Source organism: Gorilla gorilla, chromosome 4 (assembly GCF_029281585.2).
Source record: "Gorilla gorilla gorilla isolate KB3781 chromosome 4, NHGRI_mGorGor1-v2.1_pri, whole genome shotgun sequence".
Classification (NCBI taxonomy): Eukaryota; Metazoa; Chordata; class Mammalia; order Primates; family Hominidae; genus Gorilla; species Gorilla gorilla.
This window is the reverse complement of record NC_073228.2, coordinates 25,753,304-25,776,281: the sequence shown is the minus strand read 5'-3', so window position 1 is coordinate 25,776,281 and position 22,978 is coordinate 25,753,304. Positions and strand designations below refer to the sequence as shown.

Here is a 22,978-nt window from a genome sequence, read left to right as displayed (position 1 = left end):
CAAGCGATTCTCCTGCCTCAGCCACCCAAGTAGCTGGGGCTACAGGCACCCGCCACCATGCCCAGCTAATTTTTTGTATTTTTCTAGAGACGGGGTTTCACCATGTTGGCCAGGCTGGTCTCGACCTCCTGACCTCAGATGATCCACTTGCCTTGGCCTCCTAAAGTGCTGGGATTACAGGTGTGAGCCACCACACCTGGCCATAAAATTGTTTTTTAAGGTTAAGTAAAGGGAATTTGGAGCTTTTGAATGAAAGCCTAGAAGGGAGGGGAGCCACTCTGGTTTCTGTAAAAGGAGGAGGAGCAGAGAAGCATCTTGGAGAAAAGATCTGGTCCACATCACATGGAATCGGGTTAAGTTCTGAGAAAGAGGCATGGGTGGGGAAATCCTATGGAGAATGCAGATTGTGGAGAAGTGATGGGTAGTACCTAGTGCAGATGGCAAAGGAAATAACTCCAGGACTTTTGTAAAAACAGGCACTAAAGAGTTGGAGCAGTAGCTGGAAGAAAGATGTGAAGTAACAGGGCTTCTTTTTTTAATGGGTGATATTACTGTATATCTGTATGCTGATTGAAGTGTTTCAATAGAAAGGAAAAAATAAACATGGATAAGCATTAATTAGAGGAGTAAAATCCTTAAGTAGGAGAGAGAAAATGGGACCTAGCATATAAAGAGAGGGTTTGTCCTTAGATGTTCATCCATTGTAACCTGACAGAAGGCAGATTCTGTGGTTGCCGATACTGGTAGAATGATGGATTTGGGAGTGGAAAGATTAAAAAAAAATGATCTTTTGATCTTTTCTATTTTCTCAGTGAAATAAGGAGCCAAGTTATCAGCTAAGGGTGAGGAGAAGGAAGGTGGCTTGAGAAAGGTTGAGAAGAGAAATAGCCACTTTAGAGAGTAAGGGAGTGAACAAACTAGAGAAATATAATAGGATTGTCAGGCAGAGCTGGAGGCCCATGTAAAGTTTGTGTTTATGAATTTAAAATGGGACCTATTGGCATGGTTGTGAGTTTCTCTTTTTTTTCCAGCCATGTTCAGTTCCTTAGGTGCAGGCATAAGGAAGGCAGATGGTGCCAGGGATGAGTTTGGCCAGCAAACACTACCAAAGGAGAGAAGAGCAAGGGAGTTGAATATATGCAAAGGAATGACGTCAATGATGGGTCATGGAATTGTAGTGGATACAGAAAAAATTTTTTGGCACTATGTAAACCCAGCATCAAGGATGCAAATTCAGTCCTATTGACCTGGAAGTCCATGCTTACTTCTGTATGGCAATGCTTCTCAAACTTGAGGATGCACAAGAACTATCTGGAAACTATGTCATAAATGCAGAACTCTGGGCCATTCTTAACAATTCTGGGGCACAACACTTGTTCTTTGAAATAAGCAGATAGGTAATAGTAATGGAAGGAGGGGGTCTGTGGCCCATTCTATGAAAAATATTGTATTGCAGGTGTTTTACGTGAAAGTGCTTGAAAGTAGGATTTATTTGTTTGTTTATTTATTTATTTATTTATTGAGATGGAGTCTCACTCTATCGCCCAGGCTGGAATGCGGTGGCACCATCTCAGCTCACTGCAACCTCCACCTCCCAGATTCAAGCAATTTTCTTGCCTCAGTCTCCCGAGTAGCTGGGATTACAGGCCCACATCACCACGCCCAGCTAATTTTTGTATTTTTAGTACAGACAGGGTTTCACCACGTTGCCCAGGCTGCTCTCGAACTCCTGACCTCAGGTGATCCACCTGCCTCTGCCTCCCAAAGTGCTGGGATTACAGGTGTGAGCCACCGCGCCCAGCCAAGATCAGGGTTACGCACAGGAAAAGTGGGACACCCAGACAATTGTTTATACTGTCAACTTCACAGCCATAGAATGATGACGTTCCAAGTATTTGCATTTCTTAACCAAATGACATAACTAAAAGTAAGCTACCATGAAGCTAACACTGCAATGGGTGCGGCAATAAATTCAGTAGCTTTATTTTTAAATTTCAATTAGGTTCCTTGGATGAACAAGAAACAAGTGTGACATTTTATGTGGAATCTGAAAACCACCTTAGCATGGCTTTACATCGGATGCATCAGTTTTCCAAAAAGCCAGAGAACTGTGTTCTGTTGGGGGAGAAAAAGATAAACATTCTAAGAGAAACAATCATTTCTTAAACGTGGTAAATAGCTAAAGCCAAACCAAATACATTTTACAAGTATATAGAATACATGTGATTATGTGAATGAAACCATTTAGTGTGAGGTTTAAGTGATGGGAGAAAACATTAGGGAAATGATAAGACCCTCATTTTCTTTTTCTTTTTCTTTTTCTTTTTTCTTTTTTTAAGACAGAGTCTCGCCCTGTCGCCCAGGTTGGAGTGCAGTGGCACAATCTCAGCTCACTGCAACCTCTGCCTCCCAGGTTCAAGTGATTCTCCTGTCTCAGCCTCCCGAGTAGTTGGGACTACAGGCAAGTGCCACCATGCCAGGCTAATCTTTGTATTTTTAGTAGAGACTGGGTTTCACCATGTTGGCCAGGCTGGCCTCCTGACCTCAAGTGATCTGCCCGCCTTGGCCTCCCAAAGTGCTGGGATTACAGGTGTGAGCCACTGCGCCTGGCCAAGATCCTCATTTTCAAGAGATAAAATTAAAGCTTCTATATACAGTGAAGACTGTTCTATAACAGTCAAGATTAAAGGGGAAAAAACAGTATCGGCCCTTTATAGTACTGCATCTGTCCAAAGACCATAAGAGAGAAGATCCTGAAGAAATATATCAACAAAGCTAAGACTTTTTTCAATTATTCTTTTCTCACATTTTTTCTACTGATTTTTATTTAAGCTTATTGTATTTTGTCATGTTTTGTATTTAACATCTCACCAGGGCTCTGCTGTCTTTTGAACAATGGCAATTTATTCAGTGCATTTGTAACTATTTACAATTAAAATTATATTCCTCCATGTCATGCATATTTCTAATAATCAAACCAACCCCATGAGGTGGGTATTTTTAATCAGTTATCATTCCCTTCTCTCCCACTAGCTGGACACTTCTCAGACTCCTCTCTTCTTAGCTTTGTCTGCTCCCTACTGTCCTCTCCCAGCTGCTAAAACAAGATTGTCAATGTTTTTGAAAGATTTCTAAACCTAGAGCCAAGGACAGCTTCAGCCTCTGGCTGGTTCTTACTTCCTGGCATCAGAGACATTTCAACCCTAAATCTGAAACCTTAAAAGGTTAGCAGCTCTAAATGCTGGTCATTACACACTTCTTTATCTCTCACAAACCTGGTATCATCCTCCTTAAAATATTTTGCTCTAATGGATACTTTTCAAACTCTAGGAATTGCTGGAGAAATGGGAAATGTTAGATCTTTAGACCAATTATCATTGCCACGAGTTGTTTTGCAACTTGGGGTGAGTTCTCTATAATGTGGGACCAAGATGAGATAGATATTTTATTATTCAATATTTGGTTCATTATTATTCAAGCTCAACTTGGAATTATACAAGATGGCATCATTCACCTCAGCATTCATTGAATAAAACCACAACCCTGAGTTTTACAGAAAAGACTTAGAAAAGAGGCTGGGCGCGTAGTTCATGCCTGTAATCCTGGCACTTTGGGAGACTGAGACAGGTGGATTGCTTGAGTCCAGGGGTTCAAAACCAGCCTTGGCAACATGGCATAATCTCTTCTCTAATAAAAATATAAAAAATAGCTGGACATGGTGGTGCGTGCATGTAATCTCAGCTACTCAGAAGGCTGAGGTGAAAGGGCCACTTGAGCCCAGAAAGTAGAGGCTGCAATGAGATGTGATTGCACCACTGCACTTCAGCCTGGGTGACAGTGAGACCTTGTCTCAAAAAAAAAAAAAAAAAAAAAAGAATTGGAAAGGAAAATGCAAGTGGGGACACCATCTGCAGCTCACTGCTTCATATCATTGTTTCTCCCTCTCACCCCTCTTTTTAAAAACCCAGTGGCCAAATTCATCTGTGTTTTGTTTGTTTTTGTTTTGAGACGGAGTTTCGCTCTGTTGCCCAGGCTGGAGTGCAATGGCGCGATCTCGGCTCACTGCAACCTCCACCTCCCAGGTTCAAGTGATTCTCCTGCCTCAGCCTCCCGAGTAGCTGGGATTACAGGCACCCGGCACCACAGCAACTAATTTTTGTATTTTTAGTAGAGACAGACTTTCACCTTTTTGGCCAGGCTGCTCTCAAACTCCTGACCTCAGGTGATCCACCCGCCTCAGCCTCCCAAAGTGCTGGGATTACAGGCGTGACCCACCGCACCTGGCCTCATCTGGTTTTTGACAATCATTATATAACAAAGGCTCTGATTATGATGACGGGCAAGTGGGAGTCCTAGCTAAACGTTCCATTGCAGACTTACCCTTGAAGCATTTGGGGACTTCGATAGTGCCATCTATACACTGAGCATCCTCTGTGTAGCTACACTTCTTTTCCTTATTTTTGCAGAAGAAAGAAACTTTATCACCATGTAGCATTCCATTCTTAAATTTTTCCTGAATCTTTACTCTCTCTCCTTGGTACACCACAGTGGCTTTTTTCACAGGTACTTTACAAGATGCTGAAAGAGAGAATACTTGTAATCAGGACTTAAGAGTTCAGGAAGTCTTTCTGAAAGAGAGTATAGCATTTGAAACAGTAGATGAGTACACCTACACAAATTGGTCAAGGCAAGAAAAATCCAAGAATATATATAGTAAGTAATGGTAATATGATTGCTAATTGCAGTTCTCTATTAATAGAACCATTATTCATAGCTTCCAAGATGGCCTTCTCTTCCCCTACAGTAGCCACAGAAGGTCAGAACAGAAGCATCAGAGCCTCCATTTCAGTGAAAAAAAAAAAAAAAAAAACTAACAGATACTGACATTTCATGTAAGCCTACACTGCCCTCTCAGATTGCATTCATTAAGCAGGTGCATCTATCCAGCAGCCATTGTGAGTGTTGGCTGATAACAGCTCATAAATATTCTGAAAAATTGCCTTCAGCCATAGGGAAGCCACCTCTCCCAGGAGTTTATGCAAACCACCCCCAGGGTCAGGGAAGGGAGCAGCTCAAAGCCAAAGACGGACTGATGAGGGAATATAAAAAGCAGGTCCCCTTGGCTCTTAGTGGGATTAACTCAAGGGTGGAATTCACACTCCAGAGCTCCCAGTGGGATCAAACTGAACCTCATTTTAGCAGAGACCACAATTCTCCCTGGCTCGGCAGCATTAGCATCACCAGGGAACCTGGCATAAATGCAAATTGTCAGGCCCCATCCCAGATCTACCAAATCAGAAACTCTAAGAGTGGAGCTCAAAAATCCTGTGTTAAAACAAGCCTTCCAGGTGTTGCTGATCCACAGCGAAGTTTGAGAACCGGTGCCTTACCCTCGCAAATCTGCCTCACTCTTTCTTCTCCTGAGACATTCACTAAATCAACTGTACTCAAATCCCCATCTCAGGCTCTGCTTCTAGGGAACTGTAACCTAAGATGCTAGTTATTTGTCATCTTGCCTGCTGCCCCAGAGTTCCTCTTTCTGCTTAAACTGTCCAGCCCATAGTGACCTGAGCAGAGTTCTAATGCTAGGCTGTTGTTCTTTACTTATGCACGACACTGATGGGATCAAGCGTAGACACCTAACTCAAAAGGAACCAGTGTCTCCAGGAAAGATGCCAGTTGGTGATGAATCCTGTAACTGAGAGGGTCTGGTGTATATCAAGCCATGTTCAAGATGAATAAGCAGACAGACAGAAATGGGAGAGACCATTGAGATACGGAAAAAGTAGGAATAGTTCCTGCCTTTCAGTTCCAATCTTCAGGAGTAGCAGTTGTATTTCATGTCTTTATCTTCAATGCCCACATGATCGACTTGCCTGTTGCCTCCTTATAATATCCCCAGTTTCCTTGAACTCACTCGAATGTGTGGTTGGTTTTTGCAATGAGAAGAGCCTTGGCTAGACAGAGCACAAAAAGGGGTGGGCATGGTGGCTCACATCTGTAATCACTGGAACCTGGGAGGTGAAAGTTTCAGGGAACTGAGATTCCACCATTACACTCCAGCTAGGCAACAGAGTGAGACTCCATCTCAAAAAAAAAAAAAGAATCCATGTGTCTACAATAATACTAAAAAATGATGGATGGAAGAAAATCTCTTCTCTATATAGGCCAAGGCAGGGGGATCACCTGAGGTCAGGAGTTTGAAATCAGCCTGGCCAACATGGCAAAGCCCCATCTCTATTAAAAATACAAAAATTAGCCGGGTGTGGTGGTGGGGTGCCTGTAATCCCAGCTACTCTGGAGGCTGAGGTAGGAGAATCGCTTGAACCCGGGAGGCAGAGGTGGCAGTGAGCCGAGATCACGCCATTGCACTCCAGCCTGAGCGACAGAGCAAGACTCCATCTCAAAAAAAAAAAAAAAAAAAAAAAGAGTGCTCAGAGGCAAAGACTTAAAAGCAAATAAAGAAAGCCCACATGATCTCCCACCATATCACCAATGCTTACAAAGGATCTGTTTATTTCATACTGTTTAAAGTCAACGATGCTTCCTAAGCATGAGGCTTCCCCATGCACCTGTGAGTCCTGAAGTCACATGCCAGCAGTTTCCTAGCAAGTCTGAGCAACAAGTGGAAAAGTGTTGGAACAAGAAAATAGCAAGTAAAGGTGATCCACTGTATCAGTTCAGAGATCTTACAGGACTTCGCCTATATTTCCATACCTTTACAACTTGGCATGGCAAACCAGTTTCCCAGTTTGGTACATTCTATTTCTTCCGGGCCATCCAGAGAATATCCATCATGGCAGCCAAATGTGGCTTTATCCTTGTAATAAAGTGTTGGTTTTGCAGGATAGTTCACAAATCCATTGTCTGGTCTTGATGGGAATGGGCATTTTACTTCTAAAACATTTATTCAATAAGACATATTAGTAATAAATAGTGCTATCCAATAGTCATGAAATAGTTACATCCTTGTCTCTGTCACACCACTGAATCACTGTGTGTTCCTGTAACTGGAATGCAATTTATAGTTACCTTGTGCTTAATTCTGTCCCCACTCCTCTTATATCTGTGGTACCCTGGATATTAAAAAAGAAACAACCACACTTTGAAAGTAAATTAATGAGACTTCACTAAGTTCTCTGGGTTTTCACATATAATCATAAGGTATTATTTATTGCAAACTTCATCTCTACACAGTCTAAGATGGTGGGTTTGAAAGAAGAAAAGCAAAGTCTATTTCTAACAAACCATAAAATTAAAATGCAAAGACTGAACCCCCCCATTCACACTTAGTACACCATTATTTGGCTTTAAAATAGTAAATCTTACTGTTATTCAATTCAGACTATAGAAGAAGCCAGCAGGAAATACATCAGAGAAAAATGGTGCTGCTTCCTGGCCTCCTTAAGATCCTCAACAGTAGAAGCCCAAACCCACGTCCTTATGAGCTGCAGTGCGAGAAAGCAAGGCTGCAGCCAGGAGCACAATATTCTCAGAGGTAGTTTAAGGAGGTAATTAAGGGTACAAACTCCAGAGTCAGACCGCTTGGCTCAATTTTGGTTCTACCACACATTAAATAAAACAGAATTCATGAGGCCAGGCACAGTGGCTCACTTCGGTCATCCCGGCACTTTGGGAGGCTGAGGTGGATGCTGAGGAGGTCAGAAGTTCAAGACCAGCCTGGCCAACATGACAAAACCCCATCTCTACTAACAAAAATTAGCCGGGTGTGGTGGCGTGCACCTGTAATCCCAGCCACTCAGGAGGCTGAGGCAGGAGAATCACTCAAACCCAGGAGGTGAAGGTTGCAGTGAGCTGAGATTGCACCATTATGCTCCAGCCTGGGCAACAGAGTGAGACTCCAACTCAAAAAAAAAAAAATAATAAGAATCCATGTGTATATAATAATACTACAAAATGGTGGATGGAGGGAAAGCTCTTCTCTATAGAGGGAAGCCAGTGAATAAATGTAGAAGGAAAGATAGAATTAGAAAGTCACCATTTTTCAGCCTCCAATGTCATAATTGACAGATTCAAGGATCATCATTGGATTCTACCATGACTGCCCAACAGTGGATATTCGCATGGTTTCGAGGTATCACCCACAGGTTGCTTACTATTCCAAAGAAAAAGCAGTGCCTTTACCAAAAGGTGATCTAACACCCCTCAACTGACTAAGGATCAAACTAAGCATGGCCAGTGATGGAACAGCTGACACTATGTGCCTCCTGATATGACAGAATTTTTTTTTTTTTTTGAGACGGAGTCTCACTCTGTTGCCCAGGCTGGAGTGCAGTGGCACAATCTTGGCTCACTGCAACCTCCGCCTCCTGGTTCAAGCGATTCTCCTGCCTCAACCTCCTGAGCAGCTGAGACTACAGGCGCACGCCACCACACCCAGCTAATTTTTGTATTTTTGGTAGAGACGGGGTTTCACCATATTGGCCAGGCTGGTCTTGAACTCCTGACCCCGTGATCCACCTGCCTCGGCCTCCCAAAGTGCAGAATGTATTCTTAACAGTAATATTTAACGTGAATCTAATCATGAGTAAATAACCAATCAAGTTCAGATTATGGAACATTCTACAAGACAACTAGCCTGTACTCTTCAAAAATGTCAATGAAAGACAACAAAAGAGGCAAGGACTTATTCTTAATTATAGGAGACTAGGCTCACGCCTGTAATCCCAGCAGTTTAGGAGGCTGAGGCAGGCGGATCATTTTAGTTCAGGAGTTTGAGACCAGCCTGGCCAACACAGTGAAATCCCATCTCTACTAAAATTATAAAAATTAGCTGGGTGTGGTGGCAGGTGCCTATATTCCCAGCTACTTGGGAGGCTGAGGCAGGAGAATTGCTCAAACCTGGGAGGTAGATGTTGCAGTGAGCCAAAATTGCACCACTGCACTCCAGCCTGCGTGACAGAGTGAGACACCATTTCAAAATAATAATAATAATTATTATTATAGGAGACTAGAGAGACATGACAACTAAATTAAAGGTGTGATTCTTGATTAGATCCTGCATAAAACAAAACTCATGTATAAGAGATACTTCTGGGTCAATTGGGAAAATTTGCATCTGAGATAAATGTTGCATGATATCATTGTTGTTTATGTTATTAGAATGGTTTGGATTATTATTGTTAATAATCCAAAACATATGAAGTGATGATATAAAATGTCCTTGTTCTTAGTATATTCATGCTGAAGTCTTTATGGGCAAGTATCATAATATATACAACTTATTTTCAGATGATGCAGGAAATAAAAGGGATCTTTCTATGGAGAAACAGAAAAATGTTACAACATATTAACAGTTGATACGTCTAGGTGACGTTGAAAAAAAAAAAGGAACCTACTTTTTAGGGCTTGGGAGAATGAAGTCAGATGACACATATGTAGCAGGAGAACAGTGCCTGGCCCATAGTTGAGTGCCCAGAAAGGTACAAGTTACTACTGTTATTGGTAGCTCCTCCATGCTGAAAATCACTTATGTTTTGAATCGTTCACTGGATATCTGTAATATCTACCACTGGAGAAGTTAATAGTCACGAAAATAACTCTTGGCCAGGAGCAGTGGCTTACACCTGTAACCCCAGCACTTTGAGAGACTGAGGCAGGCAGATCACTTGAGGTCAGGCATTTCAGACCAGCCGGATGATCATGGTGAAACTCCGTCTCTACTAAAAATACAAAAATTAGCCGGGTATGGTGACGGGCGCCTGTAATCCCGGCTACTTGGGAGGCCAAGGCATGAGAATCGCTTGAACCCAGGTGGCAGTAAGCCAAAATCACCCCACTGCACTCCAGCCTGAGTGACAGAGTGAGACTATCTCAAAAAAAAGAAAAAAACTAACTATTTGTGCACATGATAAACTTTATAATTTGTCTGTTTGTTATGCAGCTGACAAACTTAAAGATAGTAATGACAGGTCAAGTTAGAGAAGAAACAATTTTCATAATTTCTTAAAAATCAAATATTTCTGTGATTCCTAAACTTGGGTAAAGATTTTTAAAATGTGTAACAATCAGACAGCAACCCAGTCTTAACCTTCATCTCCTAGGACTCTCCAATTTAACCCAGGAACTTCACCCAGAAGAGAACTTCACCAGCCTCGCTGAAATGTCCAGCTGTCCATGGATACATCCTGCCTTTCATGTCTCCCTCATGTGTGGTATGCCTTCTCCTCATTCTCTACTGCTCCTCCAACACCCATTTCAAAGGTCACCACTTATGGGAAGCTGTCCCAGGCAGCTCCAGACAGTTAATTGCATTATTTATAATTCCCTTGGGTCAGAAGCCAGGTCTCATTCATCGGGAATCCACAGTGCCCAGCACACTGCCTGGCACATGGTAGATGCTCAATAAACAGCTGTTGAACGAGTTCATTGGAAACACTCCATGATAGTCAGAATTTTCAACACCTTTCACAGATGGGATCTTGCCCTACCGTACGTATTTTGTCTGATCATTGCACTTACCCCTGCATTCTGGTAATTTAGTCCAATTTCCATGTGTCGTGCAGGTAATTGTATCATTTCCAAACATCGCATGTTGTGGCAAACATTCAAAAACTGCTGTGTCCCGATAGAGGGAATTGTTTCCAGCTGATGGCTTATAAACACGAAGTGTTGCAAACGTAGGTATGGATGGTGGAGGGCAGGTGATGGCTGGGAAAAGAAAGAACTATCATTTCTATGAAAATAGTTAAGGCTTTTAAATATACTCTTTCCAGAAAGAAAAAAAAAACCCTAAGGATAAACTTGAGAGAATGCAAACTGATCAAATTAGCAGGGTAAAAATAGTCAATTGTGGATGCCTAATAGGAAAATATGACCTGCCGGGCACGGTGGCTCACGCTTGTAATCCCAACACTTTGGGAGGCTGAGGTGGGCAGATCACTAGAGGTCAGGAATTTCAGACCAGTCTGGTCAACATGGTGAAACCCCGTCTCTACCAAAAATACAAAAATGAGCCAGGCATGGAGGTGTGTGTCTGTGGTCCCAGCTACTCCAGAGGCTGAGGCAGGAGAATCGCTTGAACCTGGGAGGCAGAGGTTGCAGTGAGCCAAAATTGCACCACTGCACTCCAGCCTGGGCAACAGAGTGAGTCTGTCTCAGAAAAGAGAAAGAAAGAAGGAAGGAAAGAAAGAAAGAAAGAGAGAGAGAGAGAGAAAGGAAGGAAGGAAGGAAGAAGGGAGGGAGGGAGAGAGGGAAGGAAGGAAGGAAGAAGGGAGGGAGGGAGAGAGGGAAGGAAGGAAGGAAAGAAAGAAAGAGGAGGGGAGGGGAGGGGAGGGAGGGAGTAAGGAAGGAAGGAAAGGAAGGAAGGAGGGAGGGAGGAAGGAAGGAAAGGAAGGAAGGAAGGAAGGAAGGAAGGAAGGAAGAGAGGAAGGAAGGAAGCCCTCAAATCAGATGTCCAAACCAGTCAAAACACCAAAAAAATGAAGGAAATTTAAGTCTTGCCACCGCCTTTTGCAACAACACAATGGTTAGGTTTTATAAAATCTTTTATTCAAATACTACCTTGGAAGATGCTTCTGGAAGGCAGAATTTGTCCCTCAGTGCTGAGGGACCATCCTGAAATAATGGCTGGTGGCAGCAACTTGGTACATAGTAGTTTGGGAATGAGTTCCATTACCAGTTCAGTCTGTTTCTGCTGAATACCTCCCTGCTTTTGGACTCTTGGTATGGACGGAGCTTACCCAAGTAGCTTCAGGAACCCAGAGAGATAGTAGTGGCTTGTCACCCTGACCTGAGTACTATGGAGCTTCAACAAGTTGAACTAGCATAAAAGAAGATAGTGCAGACCAAAATGCGATTTACCTTGAATTCCCTAGATCCCTGATGCTCAAAGTGTGGTCCAGGGGCTAGCAGCACGGGCATAGCCTGGGAAAATAGCTTGTTGGAAATGCAGAAGCTCAGACCCCACTGCAGGTGCCTGAATCAGAATCTACGTTTTAACAAGGTGCCCAGGAGACTCATATGTGCATTCAAGTATGAGAAATAGTCATTTAAATTAGATTAAAGCTCAAGTAGTCTATTTATAACCCTTTTGGAAAGTGAGTTTATGGCTAGGCACCGTGGTTCACGACTGTAATCCCAGAGCCCTGAGAGGCTGAGGCAGGTAAGGTTGCTTGAAACCAAGAGTTCAAGACCAGTCTGGGCAACAGAGCAAGACCCTGTCTCCACAAAAATTTTTAAAAACTAGCCAGATCTGGTGGCACTCATCTATAGTCTCAGCTGCTCGGGAGACTGAGAGGATCACTTGGCCCCAGGAGTTCGAAGTTACAGTGAGCTGTGATCACGCCACTGCACTCCGGCCTGGGCAACAGAGCAAGACCCTATCTCTAAATAAAGAAGCAAATTTGTATAATCGGTATAAATCTGTTTTAAATGAAAACTGTAGGAACCATCGTGATTCCTACTGCTGAGTGAAAATTTTACTTAATTTGTCCTTTAAAAACTTTTGTTTTTGCTTGTTCAGGTTTTCTTAAACAATTATTTATTTGAAATTGCTTTACTTTCCACTTGCTTTTTTTTTTTTTTTTTTTTTGAGACGGAGTTTCACTCTTGTTGCCCAGGCTGGAGTGCAATGGTGCGATCTCGGCTCACTGCAACCTCCGCCTCCCGGGTTCAAGTGATTCTCTTGCCTCAGCCTCCCAATTGGCTGGGATTACAGGCATGCGCCACCACGCCCAGCTAATTTTATATTTTTAGTAGAGATGGAGTTTCTCCATGTTGGTCAGGCTGGTCTTGAACTCCTGACCTCAGGTGATCCACCCTCCTCGGACTCCCAAAGTGCTGGGATTACAGGCGTGAGCCACTGCACCTGCCCTCCACTTGCTTTTGCTAAAGACAGACCTCACTGACATGTTGAAGAACTATAATTAGTATTGAAATGCCTGGGCCTCCTGGTCAAAGATGTATAAATCACAAGTTGGGGAACATAAGAACGTCCTTCCCTACATAAGCAAAGCCCAGAGATGACTCTGACAGCTTGGCTGAGGATCCTCTGAAAAAACAACAGTGCTTTTTGGAGGAATGCCAATCAGCTCCTAGGATGCAAGCCCCTTTGATGGGCTCTTGGCTTACTGTGAGGGTGACTTTCCTCCTCGTCTGCCCCATAAGTCACTAGGCTTACTCTCTGAAGGCAAAGCTGCCTCCTTTGGCCTTGCAGCCTCAGTGCTAATAAGAGGATCCAGCATACAGTAGATCCTCAATTCATGTTTATTGAATAAGTTAATACATGAATGAATGAATTCCAGAGTGGGAGGAAGATGTTTGTTTGATCTCACTGTTTGCAGAAGTTCCTCTAGTTAAGTGGTGACAGTCCCTGATAGACCAATGCCACACATATCCAAGCCTCTTCCAAAGCACTATGAGAGCATTGGAGTCAACACACCCAGCAATGACTGGCTTAGATAGAGTAAAGACCACGAGGTGGAGAATACAGAATGTGTCCGTGAGTAAAATGCTTCCCTTCTGTCATTCCAAAGTGGTTGTTTCATCTTCTAGAGCAAGATACCAGGATGAATATCCCCCACAAGGGTGACCATTCATCTCACTGAGCTGCGACTGAAAAGATTCCAGATGTGAGACTTTGAGTGCTAAAACCAGAAAGGTTCTGGGCAAACCAGCTGATCACTTTGCCCACAGACTTACGAGCACAGACAGGAAGCTCCGGGCTCCATTTTCCTTCCTCAGTGCACTTGGCAGAATCAGCGCCATTCAGATAAAACCTGCAAAAGGAAAATTCATTCTATCAAGAAGTAAAATAATCCATCACTGACATCTCAAATATCTTTTCCATTGAGCATTGCTTCATATTAATGCTATTGACTTCTTTTCCATCGTATAATGGTGTCTTCCTGACAAACTTAGTACTCATCTATGGCTCATGGAGCCTCCCAACCAATGATGCATGTGAATCACTGCAGGGTTCCACAGCTGGTGAGTGGAGAATCCAAACCCCTAAATCCCTCATCTTTAAAGAGTTGGCCAAGATGACTGTTTCTAATATAAAGCAAAGAACTATCTCTTTTTCAGGATGACAAAAGTGAACCAAACTGAGTAATCTTCACTATTCATTTTCTTACAGCCTACTGACACCAATGAATAAAAGCAATGCAGTCTATTTCCAATGAAAATATAACATTCTGACTGGGTACTTTGGCTCATGCCTGTAATCCCAGCACTTTGGGAGGCCGAGATGGGCGGATCACTTGAGCCCAAGAGTTTGAGCCTGGGCAATGTGGCAAAGGCCCAATTTCTACAAAAAGTCACCAGGCCGTGGTGGTGTGTGCCTATAGTCCAAGCTACTCGAGAGGTAGAGGTGGAAGGAAAGATTCAAAAGGATTTAACCCGGGAGGTCGAGGCTGCAGTGAGCCATGATTGTGCCACTGCACTCTAGACTGAGCAACAGAGGAAGATCCCGTAAAAAAAAAAAAAAAAAGAAAGAAAGGAAGGAAAAAGTAAGGAAGGAGAGAGACAGACAAAGAAAGAAAGAAAGAAAGAAAGAAAGAAAGAAAAGAAAAGAAAACAAAAGAAAAGAAAAGAAAAGAAAGACAGAAGGAAGGGAGGGAAAGAGAAAGAAAGAAAGAAAGAAGAAAGGAAGGGAAGGGAAAGGAAAGGAAAGGAAAGGAAAGGAAAGGAAAGGAAAGGAAAGGAAAGGAGCAGGATGCCATGGTGGCTCACACCTGTAATCCCAGCACTTTGGGAGGCCAAGGAGGGTGGATCATAAGGTCAGGAGTTCAAGACCAGCCTGGCCAAGATGGTGAAACCCCATCTCTACTAAAAATATAAAAATTATCTGGGTGTGGTGGTAGGCACCTGTAATCCCAGCTACTGGGGAAGCTGAGGCAGGAGAATTGCTTGAACCCAGGAGGTGGAGGTTGCAGTGAGCCAAGAACGCGCCACTGCACTCTAGCCTGGGCGACAGAGCAAAAAGAAAGGAAAAAAAAAAAGAAAGAAAGAAAAATGTAACATTATGTCTTCGAAGCCAATTTTCTTAAGGTCATTTGTTACCAGACCCATTGGTAGATTGGTGTTTCAGATGAAAGGTGTGTATTTCTCTCTCACATGTAGTATTCCTTAACCTCCAATCCCAGTAGAAACTTACCCTAGTGGATAGCCAATGTGCTCTCAATAATGTCACAGGGGTGCCTTTGCTCCTTATGAGTCTGTGCCCACCGTAAGTGACTGCCTCCCTTTGCTCCCAGATGAGCCTGTGCCCACCATAAGTGATTGCTTCCCGGGGATGTGGAACTGCATTGCATTCTCCACTGTCACACTCCCAACCTTCTCCATAGAATTCTCTTCTAGAGACTACCAGGTTGGTCAATCAAATTAGCCTAATAACTAAAGCCCAAGTCTTATTCCTAAAGTATTTTAACCCTATCCAAGATTTGGCCCAGAGATCATATGGAATTATCATCCAGGTTCAATCATTTTAATGTACCTCCTCTGATAGATAATTAATCAGGAGCAGAAAAATTAGATACAGTGGTGACTACGTATTGCATTAGTTGTTATATTCTCCAATCCTTACCCCACCCTCAATGCTACAAGACCATCCTGGCTAACACAGTGAAACCCCGTCTCTACTGAAAACACAAAAAATTAGCCGGGCGTGGTGGTGGGCGCCAGTAGTCCCAGCTACTCAGGAGGCTGAGGCAGGAGAATGGTGTGAACCCAGGAGGTGGAGCTTGCAGTGAGCCGAGATTGCACCACTGCACTCCAGCCTGGGCGACAGAGCGAGACTCCGTCTCAAAAAAAAAAAAAAAAAAGCAGGACTAAAATCGATTTGCATTTGAAAGTCCAACCTAAAGGCTGAAAACAAAATATAGACCAGTCTTGATGTTTAGCTTAAGGATACGAAAATGTGCCCAGTCTGTTAACTGCTTAGTTCCATGAAAGTTCTTACCCAGTGTTACAAGAAAAACTGATCGTGTTGGGATATTCAAAAGTCGTATAGCGTACTGCTCCATTTTCTAAGATTCCAGCAAAAGGACATACTCTGGCTGTGATACGAAGATAAAAAATGTTACTTTTCTTTGGGTTAAAAAAAACATAAACAGGTAAATTTCTATTTATAGAATTTTTCATTAAATAAAACATATAAATTCATTTTCATCCTTTGGTTCAATAACTTTACTGGTAACTATTCTAAGAAAGCAATTCAAAATAAGACAAGTGATATATGTACAAAAGCGTTCATTATACTGTTTCTCCTAATAACAAAATTTGGACAGGTGGGGAGCAGTGGCTCACGCCTGTAATCCCAGCACTTTGGGAGGCAGAGGAGGGTGGATCACTTGAGGTCAGGAATTTGAGACCAGCCTGAACATGGTGAAACCCCATCTCTACTAAAAATACAAAAATTAGCTGGGCATGATGGCGGGTGCCTGTAGTCCCAGCTACTCTGGATGCTGAGGCAGGAGAATAGCTTGAACCCAGGAGGCAGAGGGTGCCAAGATGGCACCACTGCACTGGGCAATAGAGTGAGACTCCGTCTCCAAAAAATATATATATATATATATTGGATAGTCTAAGGGTTCATCAGGGGACTGTTTTAATTAATCATGGTAAATCAAAAGTTGAACTATTATGTAGCCAATAAAATATGAATTGTGAAATTTGTGGAGATACAATTTTTATGATATGCTGATGAAAACAGAAAAATACAAAATTGTACCTGCTCTCTGCAATAATGCAAAAAGATATGCATGGAAAATAAAAAAATGAAATTTTTAGTGTTCCAGAGTTATAGTTGATTTTTATTTTATTTATTTATTTATTTATTTTTTGAGACAGAGTCTCACTTTGTTGCCCAGGCTGGAGTGCAGTGGCACAATCTCGGCTCACTACAACCTCTGCCTCCCAGGTGATTCTCCTGCCTCAGCCTCCTGAGTAGCTGGGACTACAGGCGCATGCCACCATGCCCGGCTAATTTTTTTTATTTTTAGTAGAGACGAGGTTTCACCATGCTGGCCAGGCTGGTCTTGAACTCCTGACCTCAGGTGATTCACCCTCCTCAGATTCCCAAAGCGCTGGGATTACAGGCGTGAGCCACCGCACCTGGCCCTGATTTAAAGACAAATTTTCCCTAATGATGTTACATTGGCTTTTTACTAAAAATTATGTTTAGGCTCTTTAAGCAAAAAAGCATAGTAAAATCAACTTGCATGAACATGCATAACTTTGACAAAGGTCCTGTTCATATAACCAAAATCACCAGATCCATACATCTATTTTTACTGCTTAACTTCTACATATAATTAAATGTACCATAAATTCAATCTGGTTGATTGCATGATACTTGACTGTAAAGAATAATGCTAGCATGATATCATAGAACCATGTTCTAAGAAATAAATAAAAGCAACCATTTACAGTAAAGCCATAGTGAGATTGATATATTTTACGTTATACTATTATTTTAATTTGACCTCCTTTCTTGTATTTCATTATAATATGATATATACATAATGTAGATGAAATTTGTATTCATTTCAGTAACTATTAAGTCTGCTTTCATTTTCAGGTGAAGTCCAAAGATATGATGATTCCCCAAATTTTGTTTTTCCAAATGTCTCTTTGGCATCAGTTGACATTTCAAAGCCTCTCCACTGTTCTTTTAACTTCTGTAGTGTTTCTTTCTCCTTTTGCCACACCAGATCTCATTTTTAAACCTACCCTAGTTTCAGGCTATGATCTTCTCCTCTTCTATCAATAGCACCTATTACCCTTACTCTCTTTGCACAGAGAGAACTCCCCAAGACCTTCTCATTTCTCTCCAACCTGCCTTTCTGCAGCATCTACTGGCCCTCTGCACTCTGAGCATGACGAGGTAGCTTATTCCTCCAAAATACCCGGAATCCAAATGAGGGACGAGAATGTGAGAGAAGGTACTGACTTACGTGTACATTTCAGAGTGTTGATGGGCCACAGTCCTGTGAGAGGGCAGATAAACTTTCTCATCCCTCCCCGGGACACATAGCCCGGCTTGCAGGAATACGTAATCTCTTCTCCTGGCTCATAGAATGTTTTTAGTGGGACCACTGTGGAAAACGGTAAATCATCTGGCTTGGGACAGGCTGAAAGAGGGCACAAAGCAGATGGTTAACAAATCTCTATTTGCATTTTAAAGTTCAGCTAAGCCCACAAATGAAAAATGTGTGTACTGTTACCAATTATAAGTGTACCAAGTTGCATGCCAAATACCTCATATACACTATCTCGTCTAATCCCCTCAACAACCATTTGAAGGAGGTATTATAACTATCCCCATTTTACGGGTCAGTATGCTGAGGTTTAAATTGGCTACATATCTTACAGAGGAGCTTTACACATGGCAATATTAAAGAATCAGTATCAATCCAGTCTCTCCAGCATCCACTCTAAAGAGAATTTAGTTATCAGCTGGGCGCAGTTGCTCACACCTGTAATCCCAGCACTTTGGGAGGCTGAGGCGGGTGGATCACGAGGTCAGGAGATAGAGACCAACCTGGCTAACACGGTGAAAACCCGTCTCTACTAAAAATACAAAAAATTAGCCGGGTGTGGTGGCGGGCGCCTGTGGTCCCAGCTACTCGGGAAGCTGAAGCAGGAGAATGGCGTGAACCCAGGAGGCGGAGCTTGCAGCGAGCCGAGATCGCACCACTGCACTTCAGCCTGGCGACAGAGCGAGACTCTGTCTCAAAAAAAAAAAAAGAATTTAGTTATTGTTATTATTATTATTATTATTGTTGTTGTTGTTGTTGACTGAGTTTCGCTCTTGCTGCCCAGACTGGAGTGCAATGGCGGGACCTCGGCTCACTGCAACCTCTGCCTCCCAGGTTCAAGCGATTCTCCTGCCTCAGCCTCCCGAGTAGCTGGGATTACAGGCGCCTGCCATCAAGCCCAGCTAATTTTTGTGTTTTCAGTAAAGACAGGGTTTCACTATGTTGCCCAGGCTGGGCTCGAATTCCTGACCTCAACTGATTTCGCCCACCTCGGCCATGATGCCCAGCTAATTTTTGTATTTTTCGTAAAGACGGGGTTTCACCATGTTGGCTAGACTGGTCTCGAACTCCTGACCTCAGGTGATCCACCTGCCTTGGCCTCCCAAAGTGCTGAGATTACAGATGTGAGCAAGCACGCCCGGCCTATTTATCATTATTGATCCCTGACATATACGAAGGGGTTGGATATATTAATTATTTTTTCAAAAGCAAAAAGTACTTACTCCGTCCTGCAATAGCAACATGGCAGAGAAAACTCGAGAACAAGATGAGCACTGGAGAAATCATTGTGGATGAGTCACACTGGCACTACCAAAGTGGTTTTCGTCTGCTAAAAAGACAGAGCCAAATATGAAAGCGCTTAAACATTAACCATTTTCTGGTGTACTTTTATCTTTGTAAATAGAAGATAAAGTATCATGATTTGAATGGAACTCTGAGACCCACATTCTTTAATCATTTACTTTCCACTTATGTGGCTCTGTTATGAAATCTTTGGGAGACGGTTTCTGTCTTCATAACGTTTTTGTTAATGGCACAAAACAGTTCATTATTGCTTTTGACAGAAACTTGTTGTTTCCCGGGTTGCCTGGACTTCTCATTCTCCATCTTTTGTTTTGTGTATGTTGTAGATGGAACACCAAAAGATTGAAGTTCCTGTTTCACTCACAGCCTTGGCATGTAAACTTTGGACAAACACCTACTCTCTGTTCTGTTCTCAGTCTCCACCTCTCTAAAATGATGTTCCAGTTTTCAGATGTATAATTATAAAGAACGTCTTCCAGGAGGCACTTACAACTTTAATTCCCTACAAACTGAGCTCAACATCCTCTCTTGCAAGCTCCTATAGCTCCAGTTAGGACCTTAGAGCTGTCCTTGAATTCTCTATCTTCTCTTATGTCAGATCAATACAAAGTCCTGCTCATCCATTCTTAATATGTCTTGGATCTGTCTAGACAGGTTTCTAGATCTGTTTCAGGGATTTGAAAGTTGATTTGAAATTAACAACTTGGGACTCGAAGAAGAAAAAAATCTTGAGTAGGATAAGATAATGGGCCAGTGCTGATGTTGTTGCCTGAGAGGGTTCGGAAGGGGCGTTGTCTTTGATTCCCTAGTTCTCTTCTACATCGTTTGCTCTAAAAAAAAATGGATATATAAATGGACAATAGCCAGGCCATATGTGAAAACAGAACTCTGACCCACACATCTGTAGCAACAGGTCTAGAAAGCCAAACCTACAACCTCTATAGCAGTTGGCCCAACTTAAGGCCAACCAGAGAAATCCAAACATATTTCTCTAACCAATCACATGGACACCCCACTTCTAGTTAGTTTCCTTCCATCCTCCCCATACCAACAATCCGTTGGAGCACACCTGAAGCCTTTCCTTTTTTCTATTATAAAGCTTTCCCACTCCTCTCTCTGACTTTGACTTTGAGTCTCTGCCAAACACAACTGTTAATGGCTGCCTCCCTTGCTATAGCAAGCTCTGAATAAGTAACCTACGCTTGCTCTCATTTGGGTGATCTTGGTTTATATCCAGAGGTCTAAAGTTCTCTGAGACACATCAGCTTGAGAAATCTCCATCTGTCAGGCAGATGATTCTTAAATTACAATCCTAATGAACATTGTGTTCCACGATAAGAAGAGTGTGCTGCCACTAATGTGAAATAACAGTGGTCCTTCCCTATTTGTCCTTCTAAGGGGAAGGAGATTCTTGTTCTCTGGATAATTCCCAGGTTCCGCTTTATTGTGGAGAATCTCCTTGATGAGTGAAGAAGAAAGAAAACTAATGAAGTCAGGAGGAGCCAAGTCGTTCTGTATAGTAAGATCTGAAGTAGAAGGGGAAAAGGAGAGAGAAACCAAAGAGGTCGGGCATCAGTTAAAGAAAATTTGAGAAAAGGTTAAAATTGAGACGAGAATGTTTTCAGCAACAGCTACAAACTGAGTGCTTGATATTGAGAGAGGACAAGGAGAAGGGTTTTTAATGATGTTTCCTGGTGGATGGGCTCCCTTGCATTAGGAAACTTGGGGTAGGGGTGTCGAAATAGTTTATATTCTATTTTAGGTGGTTGTTACTTGGCTACATGCAATTTTCAAAAGCCATCAAGCCAAATATTTAAGATCTGTGTGTTTACTTGATTATACTTCAATTGGAAAACTAAGCACTCCTTTCCTCCTTCTTCCCTCCCTCCCTTCTTCCTTCCCTCCCTCCCTTCTCCTTCCCTCCCTTCTCCCCTCCCTTTTTCCCTCCCTTCCTTCCTTCCTCCCTCCCTTCCTCCCTTTCTGCTTTCCTCCCTTCCTCTCTTCCTCCCTTCCTCCTTCTTTTCATCCTAACTCAGTCTAAAAGTCACAAGGAAGGCCTCAAGGGGAAAGTCATGCTTATCTGTGTAAGGATGGCAGCGTGATGGTGTCACAAGCTTAGCTACATATAGGAGATTCAGCAAACAAGCAAATATATTGAGGATAATGCGGGTCAGGTTTCTCACTAACTAAGAGAAGTAACAATGCGGAAAGAAGGAAAGTTAGCATGAACCTTGAGGTGTTGGATTGAAAATGGAGACAGTACAAATTGTGCATATATATAAACAGATACAGAAATCAATATAGATATAATGGTATGTACATGTGTGTGAATGTATGCCTGAATATACATATAATTCTTAGTTCTGTCCACTAGGATAATAGCAGTAGTACATCCAGTAGCAATGAGCACACACAGTGCCTAAATATTGGTTGTTAAATGCAATTCTTGGCCAGGCATGGTGGCTAATGCCTGTAATCCCAGCACTTCAGGAAGAAAGAAAGATCGCTTGAGGTCAGGAGTTCAAGACCAGCCTAGCCAACATGGTGAAACCCTGTCTTTACAAAAACTACAAAACCTAGCCAGGCATGATGGCAGGTGCCTGTAATCCCAGCTACTTGGGAGGCTGAGGCAAGATAATAATTTGAACCCAGAAGGCAGGGGTTGCAGTGAGCCAATGAGATTGCAACACTGCACTCCAGCCTGGGCAACAGAGCGAGACACTATCTAAATAAATAAATAAATGCAATCCACCATCGAAAGGCACCAAAGCTCCTTAGAAAATTGGCTGATTCTTGAACTGGGTCAGGGAAAAGTACAAGATGAGCCTGGAACACCATCTTGAACAACTTAGGTAATGCTCAGAGAATGATAGGGACATGTCCAAAGGACAGAGAAGCCATTTGAAAGTGGCTTTCTTGACAGGGTGCGGTGGTTCACGCCTGTAATCCCAGCAGTTCCAGAGGCCGAGGTGGGTGGATCACTTGAGGTCAGGAGTTTGAGACCAGCCTGGCCAACATGGTGAAATCCCGTCTCTACTAAAAATACAAAAATTAGCGGGGCATGGTGGCATGTACCTGTTATGCCAGCTAGGAGGCTGAGGCAGGGGACTCACTTGAACCCGGGAGGCAGAAGTTGCAGTGAGCCAAGATCGTGACACTGCACTCCAGCCTGGGTGACAGAGTGAGATTCCGTCTCAAAAAAAAAAAAAAAAAAGCTGGTGGGGGTGCTTTCTCTGGTCAAATCTGTGACAGTTTGTCCAAATAAGTAATAATAGCAATGGATTATAATCCACTGAATAAAATAGGAATCAGTGAGTCCACAGGGATAGTAATAAACACATTAACAATTATGTGAAGAGATAAGAAAGTTATTCCTTAGAGTATAATGCCAAGCAATTAATATAGAGGAATACTGGACTTAGAAAATTGTAATTTGGAAATAATTATGAAACGATTTAATTCTGGCAAAGAAATATCAACTGATGCTAGAATCAGGGGATACAAGTAGGATGAGAAATGTTCATACAGCCTTAAACATGTCTCCACATAAAATAACTATTTATTATAAAGGAGACAAAGAGAAACTTAGAGGGAAAGAACCTGGCAGACACCATCTTAATTAAGTAATCAAAATTAATGTCACCACTAATGGGATAAATTGGCATGTATGT

At 42.5% G+C, this 22,978-nt stretch overlaps 1 protein-coding gene across 2 annotated transcripts in view; it reads right to left on the bottom strand.

Moving 5' to 3' along the window:
* Window positions 1-1,959: 1,959 nt before the first annotated feature.
* APOH (apolipoprotein H) overlaps window positions 1,960-22,978 on the bottom strand; it is a 34,598-nt gene continuing 13,579 nt past the window's right edge. Inside the window, exons 2-9 of one of the 2 annotated variants that reach the window (XM_031011330.3) lie at window positions 19,226-19,332; window positions 17,919-18,095; window positions 15,923-16,019; window positions 13,663-13,739; window positions 10,483-10,671; window positions 6,718-6,897; window positions 4,381-4,578; window positions 1,960-2,115 (exon numbers count right to left, since the gene is read on the bottom strand). In XM_031011330.3, the coding sequence (XP_030867190.1) occupies window positions 2,060-2,115; window positions 4,381-4,578; window positions 6,718-6,897; window positions 10,483-10,671; window positions 13,663-13,739; window positions 15,923-16,019; window positions 17,919-18,095; window positions 19,226-19,289 (1,038 nt within the window). In that variant the 5' untranslated portion in view covers window positions 19,290-19,332 and the 3' untranslated portion in view covers window positions 1,960-2,059. The remainder of the gene's footprint in view (window positions 2,116-4,380; window positions 4,579-6,717; window positions 6,898-10,482; window positions 10,672-13,662; window positions 13,740-15,922; window positions 16,020-17,918; window positions 18,096-19,225; window positions 19,333-22,978) is intronic. The other variant, XM_055387021.2, reaches the window with a different exon arrangement.